The sequence below is a fragment of the Alligator mississippiensis genome, chromosome 12 (genome assembly GCF_030867095.1).
Source record: "Alligator mississippiensis isolate rAllMis1 chromosome 12, rAllMis1, whole genome shotgun sequence".
Classification (NCBI taxonomy): domain Eukaryota; kingdom Metazoa; phylum Chordata; order Crocodylia; family Alligatoridae; genus Alligator; species Alligator mississippiensis.
In genome coordinates, this window is record NC_081835.1 from 6,581,798 (window position 1) to 6,595,812 (window position 14,015).

The 14,015-nt window shown below is 43.4% G+C and overlaps 1 protein-coding gene and 1 long non-coding RNA gene across 3 annotated transcripts in view; one reads left to right on the forward strand and one right to left on the reverse strand.

Moving 5' to 3' along the window:
- Positions 1-14,015, forward strand: part of LOC109286205 (uncharacterized) — a 372,088-nt gene that overhangs the window by 45,174 nt on the left and 312,899 nt on the right. The window lies entirely within an intron of this gene.
- MDFIC2 (MyoD family inhibitor domain containing 2) overlaps positions 1-14,015 on the reverse strand; it is a 51,458-nt gene that overhangs the window by 6,391 nt on the left and 31,052 nt on the right. Inside the window, exon 4 of the mRNA XM_019499643.2 lies at positions 1,767-1,985. Within this exon, the coding sequence (XP_019355188.2) occupies positions 1,767-1,985 (219 nt within the window). The remainder of the gene's footprint in view (positions 1-1,766; positions 1,986-14,015) is intronic.

Sequence of the window (14,015 nt, forward strand, 5' to 3'; positions counted from 1 at the left end):
CAAACAGCCTCGGGCGATTGAGTTTTTTTGGAGAGGTTTGCCTCGGTTGATTCCGAGAACCCGTTTTCGCCGTGTACGTGCGAAATAAACAGCTACAGTAACTCGTCAGGATGGATCGAACGGAGCGTGCGGCAACAACCACAAATCTGGGTTTGCTTGGTTTTCTTGGCTTACATCCAGCCCTTAACATTATTAATTGAGCACAGATTGTTTTTGTTAATTCCCTTTGCTTTTATTTTTTTTTACCAGTGTGAAATCTGTTGTTTACATCGCGGGGCACACACCTGTGTGCCATTAACCATTCGTGGGCCCGCTCCTACCGTCGTCACACCGGCAAAGCACCCATATGCGTCTGGCCTGCCAGAACATGCGTTAATAAAATAATGACTCCATTTCCTTTATTGAGATCAAATGCATTCTAGTATCTCTGGAAGTACATGAAGCACTCCTATTATTACAAGATCAGTGATACAATAGCTTATAATGGTTCCTTTGGAGCAATGTGGTTTATTGTGTTGATCTGTATTTAGCAGTTCTTAATTCAAGGGTCATTAACATGATATAGATGATATGTTTCAACTGTATTGGATACAATACACTCTGGTGCTTTGTTATAAAATGCACACTAAGTCCATGGAATAAGAGCATCATTGCAGTGTTTCCTGTCTATAAGTACTCAGGAGTAGAGTCTCGGCTACTGCAAATCATCCTAAATGCATTAATTCAGTTGAATGATGCTGGTTTACACCAGATTAAGATATGGCTCCTGGTCTGTAAGAAGTTTGCCCCACGTAGGCATTCTTTGCATGGCAAAACTAATAGGAAATTCTTAAGAACAGTAATTATTGTGTTGGCACATTAACTACTTTTCTCTAATGCAAGGGAAAGAAATGACTTGTTTTGTCCATTTTGAGGACAAACAATCCTAGCAGTGAAATACCATAGCTCCTTTTAGAAAGCACAGGCATTTTTAAACAGATTGGCCAATCCATATATGCGGAAGCCATGAAGTTCCTATAAGCACATTTTTGCACCCTTTTGCTTTCCAGATAAGTTTTAAAAGGTTGTGTGGCATGCTAATGGAGACAGCATAGTCATATCATCTGACAAAGCCATAAAAAAGGCCCAAAGACATTGTTCGCTTAGGTCCAGCACCGCATGTCTAAGTTTTAAGCACACGAACAGGAGCACTGAAGTCAGTGAGACTACTCTCATGCTTAAAGTTAGGTAAGTGTTTAATTAGTGAATTAGCAAAAGTAGGATGCTGGATTCTGCATAAGGAAGGGTAGGTATAAAGGTGACTCTGCTCCACTGTAAGACTTAGCATCAGGTTTGGAGAGGTTAGATTTGGGTTTGGAGGACAGTCAGACTTGTGATTGAGGGTGCAATGACTATGGCCAAAACCAGAAAGCATAGGAAGGGTTCACAGACCATGGGTGCTTCTGCTGTTTGGGGAGGAGGATTCTGTTCCTCCAATACCTACAGAGTTATCCCTGTGCAAACACAGTTTACTATAGCATATACACATGTCTATACAGATCTCCCCTGGTCTTAGCCTCTCCAGTTTTGGTTCAGCAATAAGACCTCTTATCTCCTTGCTACTTCAAAGCAATCCTCCACAAATGGTCAGCAACACAGGAATGGCTTAGGCTGGGTGCTTGAACTACTTTTCAGATGTTTTAAGCATTTGTTTTAAGTATACGGTGCACTTTAAACAGAGCTTACTTAAAAATGTGCTGAAATGTAATACGTTTTACAAAACATACCATCGCTGTCCCTCTGATGAACGGATGCATCGTTTTCAATGTAGCTGAATTTTCTGCATTTCTCAAGGGAAGCCAATGTTGATGTACTAGATTCTGACAATTTCCTCTCATTTTTGGCATCCTTTGAAGCGTCTGTGATGTTGAATTCAGATACCGAACTCATAATAATCTCTTTCATAGGTTTCTCATCTTTATGTTTTTCACTTGTAAGCTGATTATCTGGAAGAGGTGAGAGAGTTTCATGTTAGTTCGAAAGCCTCGCACCCAAACCAAAGGCACGTTGAAAATTTACCAACCCAGTCCTAAAATGCCTTGTTCCGAGAAAATAATCCTGTAAGTGGTACCTATGTGACAGCATGGGTTATTTATGTGCCATGGCTCCCAGTTTTGGTGCAAAAAAATCCAGATGGTCTTGTTTAAAACTTATTCCATGTTTCATGACTTCATTTTCATTTGTGCTGTTGGCCGGGAATCTGACTAGGAACTGGTGTGATTCATGAGCTGCAGTAATGTGAGACATAGCTCAAAATCTGAGGGAGGAGGGCAGTTATGCCTTCCCCAAAAGATCGTAACCTTTCCCTAACTGGTCTTGAAAATTAAGGAGTATTTGGCACTCCACCTATTTTTCAGGAACTTCTCAGGTATGGGAATATATATAGTTTCATACCGATGTGATCAGTAGGGCAGGAAACCTTTAAAAAAAAATAGCCAGTCTCAATGCTACTGGGCTGACATAACCTCATCAGCCTTTATCTCCTCCTGATTAACACTGGCACCACACGTCAAACACAGCCATATTTTTTTATCTAACTTAAATCTCATGATACACTTCCTCTTAAGCTATATACAGAAAATCAATCCTTACAAACAGCTCAGTTTTGCAAACATTAAATTCTGAGAACAGCAGTAAGTGCTCTAAAGAGGCCAGGCTGCCTTCTGCGTAAAGAAACCAGAACCAAAATCCTATGCATCTTTCTCCCCCCCCCCCACCCACCCCGATGCATTTGCCCTGTACTGTATATTAAAGAGCAGCCAAGGGAAAAGGGTGATAGATAGAGAAACCTTGATGATTATAGAGATTGCAGTAGCTATTTACTTACAGAATTAATTAACAATCAGTTTAAATTATCGCACATAGTCAGATTCCATGCAATTTAAATTGCCTTCGTGTGAGGCAATTCGTAGAGATGAAAAAGTTGGATAGAGGTTAGTGAAGTATAAGAGCATGGGGAGAATATAAAGCTGAAAGACAGGACTATACTGTCTTCTTTTAAATGTGGAGTCATTGTTTTAGGAGTGTGTGTGTATATATGTGTGCATAATTTTTTATAGTGAATCTCATCTCATAAAAAAAAAAATCATTTTTATTTTATACCTATCTATATAGATAGATCTCTCTCTATCTCTATCTATAATTTTTTTTCTTTTACGAGATGAGATTCACTATCAAAGGACCCTGGGGTGGAAACTGTTTCTGTACCCAGGATCCTCAACCTTATTGGTCAGCCGTTTTCTGTGTAGTATGATTATGTATGTGGTGGGAGAGCTGGGAGCCTCAGGCCTGGTTCAAAGCTAACTGCTCTGGGCGCTGTACAGGCTCCGATCAAAAAGTCTCTGCCCCAGTGCTCACGCTCCAAAACGAGCCATAATAGCTGAATACCAACCGATGGCGGAGTCGAAGGAAACAGTGAAATGGTCCTGGGCGGTAGGCAGTGCTCATTGATCAGCCACCAGTTAGTTGGTACACAGTTTTCTTGTAGGCATTACAACGGGCGGCAGTTTTCAAGAGGGACTAGGAGGAGGACAGTGAAATCGTTTTGCAGGTGATTATGGGGGCTTTTGCTGAGCACGAGGGGGCTTCAGAGGAAGCAAAAAGGTATTTATAAATGTAACGAGTTGCCAAAAGAAATGGCAGCATGGAGGTGGGATGTTGCTAGTTTACTAATATATTTGCTTATAGCCTTTATTTTTTCCTTATCTTTTCTGGCAGCTGCAGTTGATTGAACCCATTCATTGCCCAGCCTGTGTGGCCTACAGCACTTGGTTATTACTATAATTCAGAAATGCTGGATGTAGTTACAGGTGCAGTAACTGGCAGTTTCCTTTTTTCGACTCACAAATATCTCTGACCTTTATACTGGACCACACTGTGCTGTGCAGTATGTCCAAGAATCAGATCCTTGTAGGAGGCAACATAGCGTGAACGTTTGGTTTTGAGAGAGGCCTTGATTTCTGGGTGCAAAAGTAATTTAATCCCTCGGGCCAAATACTTGCATCTCCTGAGAGCAGCAGTTGTCAGCAGAGCTGTGTGCAGATCCAGAAGCCCATCCGGAGCATATTGCCTTGAATACTAGTACTTAAGTATGAATTTCAGCTTTTCTTATGTGCACACCCACTTGTTTGCGATCACAGAGAATGTGCAATCACCGACCCTTTCAAAACTCGGCCCTAAAACCTAAGCAGAATTTTACTTTTAATAACCAAAATGTGTGTCAAGTGCTCCTTTTGCCCCATTATGTGGTGATACAAAGGCCCTCAGAGTACATTTAAGCATTCAACGGCATTTGACTGAAAAATCAGATGGAAACAATCAGCAAATGCCAGACGAACATTTACTACATCCAGAGACTTCTACTATTCATGCTTCAAGTCAAGTTTTATTCTTGAAGTGCTGTTGAAGAGAAATCAAAACTAGAAATATAAAGGCATAGATGCAACCTGAATTTCTCAATACAACACCATCAAACAAAAGGGTAACAAAAGCTGTCATTCAAGGACTCTTCTGTTTGTTAAAGCATGCTACAGCTTGGAAAATACAATGCATTTTTAGTGTCGGGTTCTTAGTTTGGAAAGCTCCCTTTAAGTAAGGTTATACATGTCTTGCACAGCTAGATCAAGTCCTGGTGCAACCACCTGAACAAGCAACTTGCTATGAGAAGCGAGATCCTTGCTTCCAGAAAACGGCACAGTAGAGGCTAAAGCAGTGCACAATTATAGGTCTCCATTTCATTTTTATGCAATTACCTTCAGTTCAGCTGTAGGTCCATCTGCATTATGTCCTTTATCAATTTAATGTTTGCACAAAGTGTCTAAAGAAATAACGATTATGCTAGGCCAGCATAAAAAAGTGGTTAGCATTTCTTTTTTATATAGTTTGATGCCATATAGATTGGTAATAGGTTTAGAGATTGGAAAAAATGTATGAAGCCAGATAGGCGTTAAAATAGATATTATATACAGTTGATATTATTTATGATCACTTTTAAATTTGAATGTAAAACAATTAAATGATAATTAGAGATGGACAGAAGGTCAAACTCTACTATGTCATGCTAAAAGCCCATGCACATTGCAAAACTACTACATGCCCAGAAATGTCCTCTGATTTTAGCAGTCAAACCTCCTGAAGGTAATCAGGATGGGGAAAAAAGAAATGTATTCTGATGAAGAAATCTCTGGCTATTCCTTTTACCACTTCAAGTTATGATGTTATAGACCACTGTAGAGGGAAGGTGTGAGCCTTTCACAATAACATCCCTATGGAGCAACTTTCCTATTAAACTCAGAAATTTAGTGCTTGGCTAATGCTTGCCAGCATTAAAGGGTTGGGATCTCTTAGGCATTTTAAGATTAAATCTGTTAATATTCTTCTAGTCACAAGAATGACCAGTCCTTTTAGAAATCAAGCTAAGTCCGTAGCACCATGTGGCAAAGAGTCCCACCGATGAATGATACGGTACGTGAAAAACTCTCTATCAATTTGAAATGCATTGCCTTTTAATTTCATTGAGAGTTGCCTTGTACTTGTGGTAGGAGAAAAGGTAAAAAACAAACAAACAAACAAAAAAAAATGCTTAATTGATCTCCTCTATGCCGTTCGCTACTTCACATTCCTCTGTCATCATCTGTTTGTCTAATTTATCATGTGCCGATCACTCTAATAGCTAGCTGGCATGCCTGTTCGCTCCCAAGATGAAGCAGGCAGGACTACATCAGACCTGAAGGAAGATAAAGTCTTGTATTTTTAATGGTTTGAACTCGGGCTCCCTTGGTTTGAAAAGATTCACCATAAAAGTGAAGGCCAAACCGGAGTCTTTTGTTAGAAATGTGAAACACTCGTACTCTTTTAATTGACTTTGTCCATCATCTCACCAGCCAAATATACGTGGTTTTTGCATGAAAGAGACAGCAGGAGGTAAAACTCAGGGACTCATTTAGCTTGGAGCTACTCAGTTTCTGAGGCTGAACCTTACCTGGATGGTCCACCGTGTTTGGGATTACAACGGGGAGAGCTGGGAGAGGCAGGGCGCTTGTGCAGCTATCTTGGTGGAAAAAAACAAGAAGAGAGAGAGACGCCATGAACAAATGTGGTTCAGGAGAGAGACCCGTCAAGCCACTTAACGATAGTAATGTGTTTTAAAGGCTGTCCATTTGGGGTAACAAAAGACAGGCGTGGTTGCTGTGTGTGAGGGGGGAGGGAGGGTTTACAAGGAAAGTGCAGACTGCTTTGATATCCTGTGTTTCTTGTTAGGAAAGGAAGCAAAACCAAAATCCTAAGGAAAAGAGTTTAAATTGAGGAGCGAGGGTCAAGGGTTGCAGGCAGCAGAAAGGGAGGTACACAAAGCTTGCAGGGCTGAGGTCAGCAGGTTTGCAGTTGGAGGCCATCCTAACCATTGTCCATCCCCAGCATCAGATACAAGAGGAACTTTATTTGAGGTTTGGAAATATTCAGCAAAAAAGGCTCTAGGAGAGAAGGGGCAGGCCCTACAATTCCTTGCTCAAGTCCCCGTCTCCACTTCTTACCTGTTGTGCCTACTTGTGGTTATGGGGGGAGCAGACCCATTGGGGCCAATCTGTGTGGGGGCTGGACCTTCATACTGGGAGGAAAAGCTGCTTTCCAGTGCAGGGAAGGGTCTGGCTAAGCATTACCCCTCCCTTCCCCGCCCCAGCATCAGAGCCGGGAGGTGAGGCAGTCTTGTTCTTATTCTCTCTAAAAACTTACAGTGCTGTTGCCTGAAAGCAGTCCCTGTTACCTCACTGACCCTGGTTAGGGGCCAAACTTTAACTGAATTGTTATGAAATATTTAAAGGAAGTCTAGGAGAGTGAGAACTGCTCTAAAGCTGACTGGTAAAGCACGGTATGTTTGCAATCGGTTCTACAGTCTCATGCCCATCCTATTTTGCTGGGCTTGGGTATAAGGATGAGAGGCATTTAGATACCGTTTAATTTTTTTGTAGTGTGGACACAGAACATTGTACACAGGGCGATAAATACATAGTGGGTATCTTGTAACATCATGAAATGATGCTTTTCTCCTGATTTATAGTGGTAGACTGGTGATTCCCTGGAGCATTGAGTTGACTTTTCCAGAAGTGATAGTGGGGCAAAGCCAACAGTGCAGTCCTGGGAGGACACGTCTTATCACTAGTGGATTTTTGACCCCCATGTGTAAGTTCTTGATTCAAGAATTAGCGATCCAGTGGCCCGTAAAGTCTTCTATGAATTCATTATGAGTCTATCATGTGCTGGCCAAATGGTTTGGCCTGGATCCTAAATTCTGATCTCTGATGGAGGATGTGTTGATGGACCACATCCCATCCAACTCCATTAATATTTCTTCCCAATTATGTCATATATTATAGAAATGAATGAAGCCGATATTTGGGCATAACTTTCACTGGTTATGAAATATGAAAAAAACAACATAATCTCCCTCATTTTGCCACTCTCAACATTTTTTATTCATTGTGGATGCCACTGAGGTTTGCTGTGATGGTGGGGGAGAGTTGCCTTGAAATCTATTTGACACATGATTTAATCTACTTCCATTCACCAACTTGGATACAGGAAGAAGGGAACTGGTAAGCACAAAAGGGAATGGAGACAGAAGCCAAAGGGAGAAAATGGACAAGGAATTGATAGCTGCAGGGAAGGTTAAAGGTGGCAGTCAACAGGAATGAGTCGTACCAAAATCGCTTCACTCAAACCATTAGTGGCATGAAAATGCACTTTCACCATGGGTCAATCCCATGGGTCAACCTCTTCTGAGTTTATTTGCTTCTGCCCTCATGTCCCATGATGACAAAATGTTTATAGGACCAGATCCTACATTTATTTAGATGCTGTCCCTGCCCAAATTTTCTCTCTTCTTTTTCTCCTTCTGTTCCTCTTTGTCCTTTTGGTCTCCACTTACTGTGTCCCCACCCATCACAAAGTGTTTCACTAGGACATCTTCTCTTTGGTCTTCGTCTGTCTTCACCTACTTCTCTTTTTTTCCTCCTCCCTTCATCTGATAATTTTATAATTTAGTACCCTGATGACGACCTGTTAAGGTTCCCCAGCGACATCGAGGTCCAGATTCAGAAGTGATAAATTAGATTCTCCTAAATACTCGTTCAGACTCCCTAACCCACCTCAAGATCCTGAGCCTACTTGCACCTTTCCAACACGTGAAAGAGTTTGGGAGGCGGTGAGCAGAATGATGGGTGGACCTTTGTTACTCGTTGTTTCTTAATCTGGCCCTAGACCTTGCCAGGATGGTGTGCTGAATGCTGGTAAACCTCCCTGCAGTGAATATGATGGTTAGGACAGGAAGTACGCGGGGGGCAGCAAACAGGGCAAGCACTTTGCAGGGAGCAAGAGATGGGATGGGAAGGGAAGAGAAGGCACCAGATCCTGCCCAGGGAAGATAAGTGATCCAGAGCTAGCTGTGCCTTTGGCTTGGTGCATGTTTGTTTGGTGGACTGTGTGCATTTGGGGGGTTTACTTTGAGAAGCTGGGAGTGTTGCTACCTGAGTGATTGCTGCCTGTGCCTGACAGAAGCCCTAACGAAGGAGTGGAGCCGGTCCAGACCCAACAGGTATAAAAGGAGACTTTCCAAGTGACCAAGGAGCCAGCAAACAGTTTGCTGGGCAGTTTGCCCCCCCCCCACCTTTGAGAGGAGAGCCTTTCAGTTTGGTGTGAGGAAGCAGGGAAAAAGAAACCCTTTGGGTGAAGCTCCCAAAGCATCCTCTGCCATGAGGAGTTCATCGATTCAATGCTGGAGGAGACCTCCGGGACTGTGGAGGAAGAACTCCCCAAAGCAGTGCTAGAGAAGGGAGTGGAAATGGACTCCCAGGAAGGTCGAAGCTTGTGACCTCAGATGGCAAGCAGAAATCTTCATCTCCACCTGCAGCAATTCATCTGGAGAATAGACACGGAGCCCTAACCAGAGGGAGAGGAGCACGCTCCATTGCTGGAGGAGGACAGACCAGGCCTGCCCAAGGTGGGAAGGATTGAGACGACTGTCACCAAGAAGAAGCGATGGGGGTAGTGATTGGAGACTCCCTTTTGCGGGGGACAGCAGTGACCACAAGATGATTGAGCTCAGGATCCTGAGGAAAGGAAGGATGGAGAGCAGCAGAGTAAGGACCCTGGACTTCAGAGACATTGACTCACTCAGGGAACTGATGGGCAGGATCCCCTGGGAAGCCAGTCTGAGGGGCAGAGGAGTCCAGGAAAGCTGTCTGTACTTTAAAGAAACCTTACTGAGAGTGCAGGAACAAACCGTCTGGATGCACAGGAAGATTAGCAAGCATGGCAGAAGACCAGCTCAGCTTAGCAGGGAACTCTTCAGTAAACTAAATCACCAAAAGGAAGTTTATAATAAGTGGAAAATTGGACAAGCAACTAGGGAGGAGTATAAGAGCATTGCTCGGGCATGCAGGGATGAAGTCAGGAAGGCCAAAGCGCAATTGGAGTTGGTCAGCAAGGGATGTGAAGGGTAACAAGAAGGATTTCCCTTCTTGCAAGTATGTCAGTAGTAAAAGGAGGATCAGAGAAAGTGTGGGTCCTTTCCTGAATTGGGGAGGCAACCTAGTAACAGAGGATGCAGAAAAGGCTGAAGTCTTCAATGCCTTTTTCACAAGCAAGGTCAGCTCCCAGACTACTGCCCCGGGCAGCACAGTTTGGGGAGGAGATGAGCAGCCAACAGTGGCAAAAGAACAAGTTAGTGACTGCCTAGAAAAGCTGGATGTGTACAAGCCTTGGGGCCAGATGGGATGGGATGCTGAGAGAGTTGGCTGATGTGATTGCAGAGCCATTGGCCATCATCTTTGAAAATTCACGGCTATCAGGAGAAGTCCTGGATGATTGGGATGAGTGGTGATTAGGAACAGTCGGCATGGATTCACCTGGGGCAAGTCATGCCTGACCAGCCTGATCGCCTTCAACGACGAGGTGACTGGCTCTGTGGATGTGGGGAGACCAGTGGATGTGGTGTACGAGATTTTTAACAAGCCTTTTGATACAGTCTCCCACAACAATCTTGCAGACGAGCTAAGGAAGTACGGGCTGGATAAATGGCCTGTAAGGTGGAGAGAGAACTGGCTGGAGCATCGGGCTCAGAGAGTAGTAATCAATGGCTTGATGTCTAGTTGGCAGCTGCCCCAGGAGTTGGTCCTGGGGCCCCAGAAGTGCCTCAAGAGTCGGTCCTGGGGCCGGTTTTGGTCAATGTCTTCGTCAGTGACCTGGCAGACGGCATAGAGAGCATCTGCAGTAAGTTTGCAGATGCCACCAAGCTGGGGGGAGTAGTAGATACGCTGGATGGCAGGGCTAGGATTCAGAGAGACCTAGACAAAGTGGAGGATGGGGCCAAAAGAGATCTCATGAGGTTCAACAAAGATAAGTGCCAAGTCCTGCACTTAAGACAAAGCAATCCCATGCACCGGTGCAGGCTGGGGCTGACTGGCTGGGAAGCAGCTCTGCAGAAAAGGACCTGGGGGTGACAGTGGACAATAAGATGGATACGAGCCAACAGTGTGCCCTTGTTACCAAGAAGGCGAACGGCATCCTGGACTGCATCAGTAGGAGCGTTGCCAGCAGGTCAAGGGAAGTGATTCTTCCCCTCTGTTCAGCACTGGGGAGGCCACATCTGTAGTCCTGTGTTGTTCTGAGCCCCCCCACGACAGAAAGGATGTGGACAAATTGGAAAGTCCAGTGGAGGACACCAAAATGGTTTGGTGACTGGGGCACATGACTGGTGAGAAGAGGCTGAGGGAACTGGGCTTATTTAGTCTGGAAAAGAGACGACTGAGAGGGGATTGGATAGCAGCCTTTCTCTCCTTGCAGGGGCGTTGCAAAGAGGATGGAGCTGGACTGGTCTCAGTGTGGGCGGATGACAGGGCAAGGAGCAATGGGCTCCAGTTGCAGCAAGGGAAGTTTAGTTAGATATTAGAAAAACTCTCTCACCAGAAGGGCAGTAAAGCACTGGAACAGGTTACCCAGAGAGGTGGTGGACTCTCCATCCTTGGAGGTTTTCAAGACCTGGCTAGACAAAGCCTTGGCTGGGATGATGTAGCTGGGGTTGGTCCTGCTTTGAGCAGGGGGTTGGACTAGATGTGACCTCCTGAAGTCCCTTCCAATCCTAATTGTATACCTTAATGGCAATTCAGATGACTACCCGTACTGCTGGCCTTATTTGCAGTAAGTAATGTGTCCTTTCTAACTAAAGTCAATGAGACCGCTGCTTCAAACGAGGGAGTTCCTGCACTTCACTCCACGACAGCTCTTCCTAAGTGGGCATGGAAGCAGACAGTGGCCGGGAGCCAAAATAGGGTTTGGCAGGGCTCCGAGTGTCACCGAGATTGGAACTAACTGGCCATAGAGGGGCTGCCCAGTCCCCTGCTTTTCTATTGAAAAGAGATACTCATTTCTTTGAAAACTGTGGCTAACTTGGGATGCCTAAAAGGAGACCTTTGAGGTTTGGAAAGCACTGAGCATCTGCGCTCTGAGATGTCTCAACCTGCACGTACACTAACCCGGCAGTCCATTTTGGAGCGTGGGCTCTATATCCCTCACTCTGTTTAAACTGCCTGCACTTAGCTCATTGACTCTAGCTTTGTGCAGGCTGGAGGATGGAAGAGGTGCAGGTCAAATTCTGGGCATGAGTGCAGCTCCCTTTGAAGTAAATGGCAGCCATGTGCACAGATCTGAGGGCAAAGCTATGATTTTACAGCTGGCCCCCAGCTTCACGTAAGCCACGGCACTAAAAGGTGCAACTGGAGCGTTCAAATCAATGCTGCGCTTTTTCTTCCTTATTTAAAGGGCGTACACAGACACTGTTTGCCTCTCTCCAAATCACCCTCCTCCCTCAGTTGATAACATCCTAAGGAAAATTTGCTCTCATCCTACAAATGAGAGAGAGATGGCTGAAAATACCCGTCAAATCAAATGCACAACATTTCTTCTTTTTTTTTTTTTTTTAACTTTTCAGTGGATGTTTTTGGTTTTTTTTAAAAAAAAGAGGGTTTGTTAATCCTGACTGAATAAAAGGTTCCTTTAAAGGATTTCAATAAGTGACATGAAAAATGTTAATGCAAGTGATCAAGACAATGGAGGTTAAAACTGTTTTGAAAATATGTTTCTTTTATAGATCTCAGCTGTTGGAAGAGTTACAGAATAAATATATGGTAGTGCTGACATTCAGTGCTGTTTCATCTTAGCAAAAGAGTTTTTAATAAAGAAAATTCTTTTCAAGGAATATGTTCTGCAGCCCGTTTTCAAAAAAGAGGATTCCCCCCCTTCCTAGTTTAATAAAATTAAAGTAATTTATGTCATATTGATATGTCGATATGTTTTTCAATAAACTTTTTCACAGTTTTTTTTTTTTTAAATTCTCTTCACTTTAAAAATTATAATTATATGTCTTCCTCCCACTTTGAAAATGGCGCAAGGTGTTCATTTGCAGAGTTCTGCTGTTCAAATCTTCTCTGAGAATAGAAATGTCATGACTCAGTTAACAATGCTTTATTATTCACATTCATCTTTTTTTATAGTGTTCTTTATCTCAAAAACATTGTAAATCAGATATCTTCCTCCCACTCTTTTGTTCACTTGCAAATTTTTATTATTCTAGTTTAAGAAAGCAATGGAGTGTCAAGAGTCAGTGTATATTGTTTGTGTTCTTTTTTGCTTAAAATTACTTTTAGCTGTAAAAAATAAGGATGTACCATAGAAAAAACAGCCAAATTTAAAGAGGCTTAGGAACAAGTGTGGTTTTAATTGTGTGTTTTTCCTAACAGAAGATAACTTCAGTTGTAATGGACTTCAGAAGGTGGAGCAAACGTTTTATAAACTTTGTATTTGCTAATCCGAGAAAAGCTTTCATGGTCTCTATCTTACTCCCTTCAACTCGGGGCTGCAACTTCTCAAAATAAAAATCTGGATAACATTTTCAAATGCGTTTGCACTGTGAGCTCCTGTAAATATATGCACGTGTCTATTCAGAAGCCTGTGTTTTCCATTCCTTTGCACCCACAGGCGATGCCAGATTTTCAAAAGCCCTCTGCTCCTATGTCTGCATCAAAAGAAGTGGTCAGTTATCATAAGAATACCGCACATCTGGTGCGGACCCCCTGTGGAGATGTGGCCTGTGCTCAGCAATTGCTTATGCAATCAATGAAACAGCTTGTGCAGACAATGATCTAAATTTGTATGCATTTTTTTTTGTGGGAAAGAATACAGATGGGGTAACCGCATCGTTTGATTTAGAAATGATGCTACCATATGGAGGTCAGAGTGGACTTAAACCTGGACCACAAAGTTTTGTTTCTGGATCAGAACTTCTGTACCGTGGGGAGGGTCTGGCCTGGGATTATGTTCTGGGCCCATCTCTATTTCCTACTAGCTTTTCCTTTTGGTTCACTTTTTTTTTTTTTTAGATCGCAGCTGTTGTGATGTTGGGTTGCAGTAGTTCTGGTGTCTGTGTGAAGGTTTTAGAAGTAGTTGAGCTTTTTGGGGCAGGGGCTATCTTGGTTTTGTGTTAGCACTGTACCCAGCCCAGAGGCAGCCCAGTGACTGGGATTTTGAGGTAGGACCACAGTACACAGTAATTATAATGAACAGTAATACACTGCTTGGCCTTTCAGATGGTCTCTGTTCTTCTGTTACGCAGCATTCATCTTTCTTGCACCTTGCAAAATAAGTAAATTTTTCTGTCCTGGAGTTAGTCCAGAGAGCGGCCTGACGAAGGGTTTTTGAACCCGAAAGCTTGCTTAATAACTATTCTCCAACCGTTTGGGTTGGTCTAATAAAAGATATCAATTTCACCCAAGGAAACTTGTCTGCCTATGTCCTTAGACCAACATGGCTACAGCCCAAACCCCTGCAGGCTCCTGTGGCATTTCACATACTGGCTAATAGCATGTAGTCTTGTCTTTCCACTCTTTTAAATTTATTTCCTCCTGTTTACGATCAAAACACATTGGCAT